At 36.0% G+C, this 6,000-nt stretch overlaps 1 protein-coding gene across 1 annotated transcript in view; it reads right to left on the bottom strand.

The window, feature by feature from the left end:
- Positions 1–888: 888 nt before the first annotated feature.
- The window catches only part of LOC129224458 (uncharacterized), a 100,123-nt gene continuing 95,011 nt past the window's right edge, over positions 889–6,000 (bottom strand). The window contains exon 4 of the mRNA XM_054858911.1: positions 889–2,110. Within this exon, the coding sequence (XP_054714886.1) occupies positions 1,785–2,110 (326 nt within the window). The 3' untranslated portion in view covers positions 889–1,784. The remainder of the gene's footprint in view (positions 2,111–6,000) is intronic.

Here is a 6,000-nt window from a genome sequence, read left to right as displayed (position 1 = left end):
GTTTCTCTAATATGTTGTCGAATATTCTGAATGTTTAGTAACGTTTGACGAAAAACTATGCGTGAAGTGTGCCGTAAACCTTGAAAAAAAAAATTGCATTTTTGAAAGAAATGCTTATATCTCCGTGGGTACAAGAGATACTTTCACGAAAATATAAAAATAAATTTTTGATAGTTTTTTAACTTATTTCTGAAATTTATAGCTTATTCCCAGCTTTTTACAATGAGAAATGGTCAAAAACCTTTTTTTGTTTCCTCAATTTGTTGCTGGTCCCCTAAATGAATAGCAACCTTAACTGTGATTGGAAAATATGTCCATGGGTACAAAGGCACCTGTCCGCTGGGCAAACAGGGTGTTGTACCCATGGACAAAAAAGATGGTTCTTAAGAAAAATTTTTTGCAGTTGAAAGCTTTGAGGTATTCACCTGACAAAAATAGCCAAATTAGATGATAAGTTGTAGATTCTGCCAGAACATTTTACCAATCGATTATCCATTCACAGAGACCAGCAAAAATTGAATAGTAAAGTTTGTCCGTGGGTACAGTAGCATCCTCTACAGCAGAAAGTTAAAAATGGACAAACACGCATGCAAGGGGCTCCCAAATAAAAGGTGATTGTGACCTTCCTAAACATTTTCTTCTTCAGCAACTTTTGTCCGACTGCTGCAAATTCGTAGACAATCTTGCAATTTTTTCTTTGTTAATTCCTACCTAAAGTCTCTTCTCATTAGATGTAGGTATGTGTGCATATTCATATTTTATCATTTGGCAAAATTAGGAGTTTTATTCGGTATAATGAGCATTTTTTCCAAAATTTGGCGCACCCCATCATGCATGAAACTTTCACACACAGAAAACAATGATGTAGATTTTCGAGTGTCACATTTTTATAAGAATTTTTAGATACAAAATGAATGTTTGATGAATTGCACAAATTTTAATATGATGAAAGCAGAAGATCTACATTAGAAAAATAATTTAAAAAATACACATCAGATAAAGTTGTTCACGAGATTTTTTTTCTTCACAAAATGTTATTCAGTTTTTTCTTCAAAATGTTATTCACTTTCTTCTTCACAAAATGTTACTCACTATCATACACAATATACTTTCACACTACTTTTGTAGGGAAAAAATCCTCTTACGTGTTGTGGAGGGAGGGTAAGAGCTTCTTACGATAAGATGATCGTGTAGTTTTTAGGACAAAAGATTTGATACGAAGCGCAAATTGAGCCATGAAAATGGGGGGGGGGGATATTATTATTAATTTTTTAAATTTATTTAATGATTTGTTTTTAGTTTAAATTATTTATTTTGTTTTATTTTATTCTGTTTATATATTTTTTATAGTGTGTGTGTGTGGCATTGGCGTAACACAGAACATTTCTTCTAAAATAATAATAATAGTAATAATAATTAAAAAGAATTAAATAAATGAAAATATTTTTAAAAACATTAATGAAATAAAAAAAAGAGAAAGAGGGTAAAGAAAAACGGGGGGGGGGGGACACCCTGATCACATTGTTGATTTTGGAATCCAGTAGGAGTAGGACATAATGTGAAAAAGACCACCGCAGCAATAACAACAATAAAACTCGATACAGTAAAACCTGTAAAGTTGACCAGCCTTGTAAGCTAACCACATGTCTAAATTGACCTCTTTTTCAGGTACAAAATACTACATCACATAAATCAACCTCTATTAAGTTGACCACTAAAGTAGTCAACTTACACAGATTTCACTGCACTATACGTTTTGGAGTACGAGTTAAACTTCCATCTTTTCAGATAGATATGATGTCCCCTTTGGGCTTCTTGGCAATGCTGGAGGAGGGGGAATGGGGAACATATTTCCTGGTGGATAACTTCTTTCGTAGCTCCGAGCGCAACCTCCTGTCCACCCACGGTTGCTTGATGATTATGGCCACGGTGGCAACATTGAGAAGAAACAGAAGCGTGGAAATGACCACCATGTAGAAACTCAAACCCACAGCTGACCGGTATTCGGACACCCAGTGCTGGTCAAGCTCTTCCTTCGTCAAGACGTTCTTCCGAAATTTTGTCAAGTATTGTACAATCCAGCTGAAGATGGATACCAGTGTGCACACAGCTAAACGAAATAATTACATTGTTAATAAAATTGAAATTACATTATAAAAGTCGATTATTTAAATGTAGCTAACAATGAAAATTGTAACGATTGTTTTTATTTATACTGTTAGGGGGCGCCGTCAGACCTGCTTGCCGATGCTCACCAGCTTTTAATAAGAATCAGATTAAAATATGTTTTACTATTAGAAAAATAAAATAATATCCTTCCCACTCCTGTGCAAAATAGAATCTAAGTACACAAAGAGCTCATTATAATTATAACAATATTTAAATCCCGCTCTCACCAGAAGGAAACGAGCTAATGTGTGCGTCACACTACTTCCTTTTACTCCAATTTTAATGTATTTTTCCCATTATTGGCAATTTCAATCTGATTCAATAGTTTACTCTCTAAATATCACCACCAGTGGTCAAATTGAAACCAGATTAAAAAAAAAAAAAAATCTCCAACTTGGAGACCAAAAGACTGGCGATATATCGCCAAGTGTCCGCCAACTTATAGCATCACTTGAGTGTACATCGAAATTAACAATGATTTCCCCCCAGAAAGGGGCAAAAGACCCCTTTAGAAACACCTGAATGCAACCAAAAGCGGAGGTGCACAACTAGACTTTACTAGGAGTCTACGTACCAAATTTCAACTTTCTAGGACATACCGTTCTTGAGTTATGCGACATACATACATACATACGGACGTCACGAGAAAAGTCGTTGTAATTAACTCGGGGAATGTCAAAATGGAAATTTCGGGTGTTTATACGTTCTTAGGCACTTATCCACGTGTGTTCGAGTCGAAAAAAGAAAAACTCAACATTAATTCGGGGTTGAGCAAAATGGAAATTAAGGCCGAAAAGTTAGTGAAAATTTTTTCGCGAATACAATACTTCCTTTTTTGTAAAAGGAAGTAAAAAGAACTGGATGAAAATGTGCTTGACAAAATTATTTAAAAATTAAAAAAGTAAAAAACGCTCTAAGGAGCTTCCTTGCGCTTTGGGGCCTGCACCAAATTTTGGTTCTAAGGGGCCCTTGGGTACAGTTACACTGCCGTTTTGTACATTTGCAAAGTCGTTTTCAAAATAGTGATTTCCAGTAACATTTTCGCTTTAACGCCGGGCTTGAATTGAGTTTAGATCAAGACTTTTACTAAAATAGAAATCCTCATATCTTCTGTTCTAATTAATTGAAAAAATTGGAATGCTTTTCTTATTGTGCAAAAAAGAAAAGTCATTTCGAGCGTAAGAAGGTCAAGGTGGAACTTACAGTAGGAAGCTATTTTTCCCCCTGTAGCAGTTAATTATGCAGTCTGAAAGTACAGAAAAAAATTAAAGTTGATATTGGCAGTCTTTAATTATTAAAAAAATTGCTTGAACTGAAGAAATTTTTTTTTCACTACCCAAAAACGACCTGTGAGTTTGGGGATAAAAGTTTGAAAATGCTAGGGTGAGAAGCTGTTATGCTGCCTTTTAAAACGAAACAAAAACTCTCTTGTTATTCCAATGTGTAAAAAAGACATAAACCTTTAAAGTAATACAAAAAAACTTTCGCACGCTCTCAAAAATGCCCAAGTAAAATTTATAAATAACCTAATAAAATGCCATCAACCAATTTTCATTGAAATATAATTACAAATTATAATTTTACACAACAAATAGCTTTCAATTTTTATCAACTATATTTGCAAAACATAATTTTTCACCAAAAAAGCATATTCAGATTATTATCACCTAACTCACAGGCGGTTTTAGGGAGTGAAAAAGCCCATTTTTCCTCTCCCCCCTCAAATTTAAGTAATGTTTTCATCAAAAAGAACTACTAGAACCAGCCCTTTTTACTTCCTTTTACAAAAATGAAGTATTGTATTCGCGAAAAAAATTTCCCTCAAAAATCGTCCTTGCCTAAGAACGTATAGACACGCGAAATATCCATTTTGACCATCACCGAGGTAATTACAACGAGTTTTCTCGTGACGTCTGTATGTGCGTATGTACGTCACAAAACTCAAGAACGGGTAAACCTAGAAAGTTGAAATTTGGTACGTATACTCCTAGTGGGGTCGATTTGTGCACCTCTCTTTTGGTTGCAATCGGGTGTTTCTAAAGGGGTCTTTTGCCCCTTTTTGGTGGTAAATCATTGTTAATTTCGATGTAAACTCAAGTGGTGTTATAACTTGGCGATAGATCGCCAGTCTTTTGGTCGCCAAGTTTTGTCGCCAACTTGGCGACAAATTTGGCGATTTTTTAAAAATCTGTTTCAATCTGGCCACTCTTGGTGATATTTAGAGAGTAAACTATTGAATCACATTAAAATTCCCAGTAATGGGGAAATGACATTAAATTGAAGTAAAAGGAAGTCATGTGATGCGCCCATCAGCTCGGTTTTTTTTTGTGCTTTTAGTATGCATAACTATCTACAACAAGAAAAAATATTAGCTTCCTACTGTATATCCTTCATCGACTTTTGGTGGCTCGAAATGACGAAAACGGCACTTTGAACCATGATTCGACCACCGATTATTTCTAATTAGGCTTAGCTTAAACCGTTTATTTTTATGCACAGATAGAAGTTTATTTTTTTCATTGTTACAATAAGCCGTGTTTGATCTTTCTATTATTTTAAATAAATTTACTAGCGCTTTTATAAAAAAATGAACTTTTACTCATTTGTGGAGCAAAAACTAGCTTTATCTCAGGAATAAAAATTTTCCAAGAAAAAAATAAAAGTTATACACATTATAACATACAGATACATATTACCCACCACATTTCATCAAAATCGAAAATGGTGCAGCAAGAAAGTTTCTGAAAATACGTTGACTTTATAGGAATTGAACCCCAGGAACTTTCTTAATGAAAATATACACTCACGTTTGTGAAAATTGCAACACCAAGATGGAATGATGCTAATGAACTCAAATTCACAGGAAATATATAGCAGGTTAAGATATGCAAATGATTAGAATTACAGAGACATCGCGCATGCTAGGACAAAGTTACGCCCTCTGAACTGCGGCGTAGACGCTGTATATAAAGGGCTGTAAAGATTTTTTGGAATCATTGCATGACTATCTGCCGAAGGTAGATGTTTTTCTTGTACTCAATGTGCCTCGTCCAAAAGGCAGAGCGTCATAAGAACGAGTAACGGAGTTAAATGGGGCCGTATGATCTGCATGCGTGAAGGTGAACTTACGTATAGAGAAATCAGGGCCGCACATGGCAAAATGCTTCAACTGTGATGCGTATTTGTAAAAGATGGACAGAAGACGATGAAATTAGCCAAAAGAATCGCATTAGCCCACGCAACTGAACGACGCCAAGGAATCATCGATACCTTACCCGCTTAGCTGTGATGGATCGTATAGCGTCCTCTAGTACGCTAGCACAACGTTGGAGTATGGCTACCGGTGTCACATTTGCTGTGTCCCCAGTTCGTCGACGTTTGCTGCGCCAGATCCCTGCATGCAAGGATTCCCCTATACAGGATTCCCATCACCCTCAACCATCGTTGCTTTCGGCTTCAATGGGCCCACCAACACGCTTAATGGCGTTAGGACTAGCAACAGGTCATTTTCTCGGACGAGTCTAGATTTAATCAGCACAAAAACGATGAACGTGTACACTTCAGACGTTACACATGTGAACGTTACCTCCTAGAGGGTGAACTCCGACGTCATATCAGCAAAACGCCAGGCGCCATGGTCTGGAACGCTATTGAATATCAAGGGCAGTTATATCTAGTCGTAATTACACTGTCAAAAATGAAACGCTCAATTTTGACGATTTGGCAATCCTCGAGCACTATTTCGTTATTTTCGACGATCCTTTCGTCACCAAATCACGTGATATTTGACAAAACCAGAAATCTCAACTTTTTGACGAAATTATTTCGTCC

This window comes from Uloborus diversus, chromosome 6, assembly GCF_026930045.1.
Source record: "Uloborus diversus isolate 005 chromosome 6, Udiv.v.3.1, whole genome shotgun sequence".
NCBI lineage: Eukaryota > Metazoa > Arthropoda > Arachnida > Araneae > Uloboridae > Uloborus > Uloborus diversus.
The sequence above is the reverse complement of the archived record's forward strand: the minus strand, read 5'-3'. Positions and strand labels throughout refer to the sequence as shown.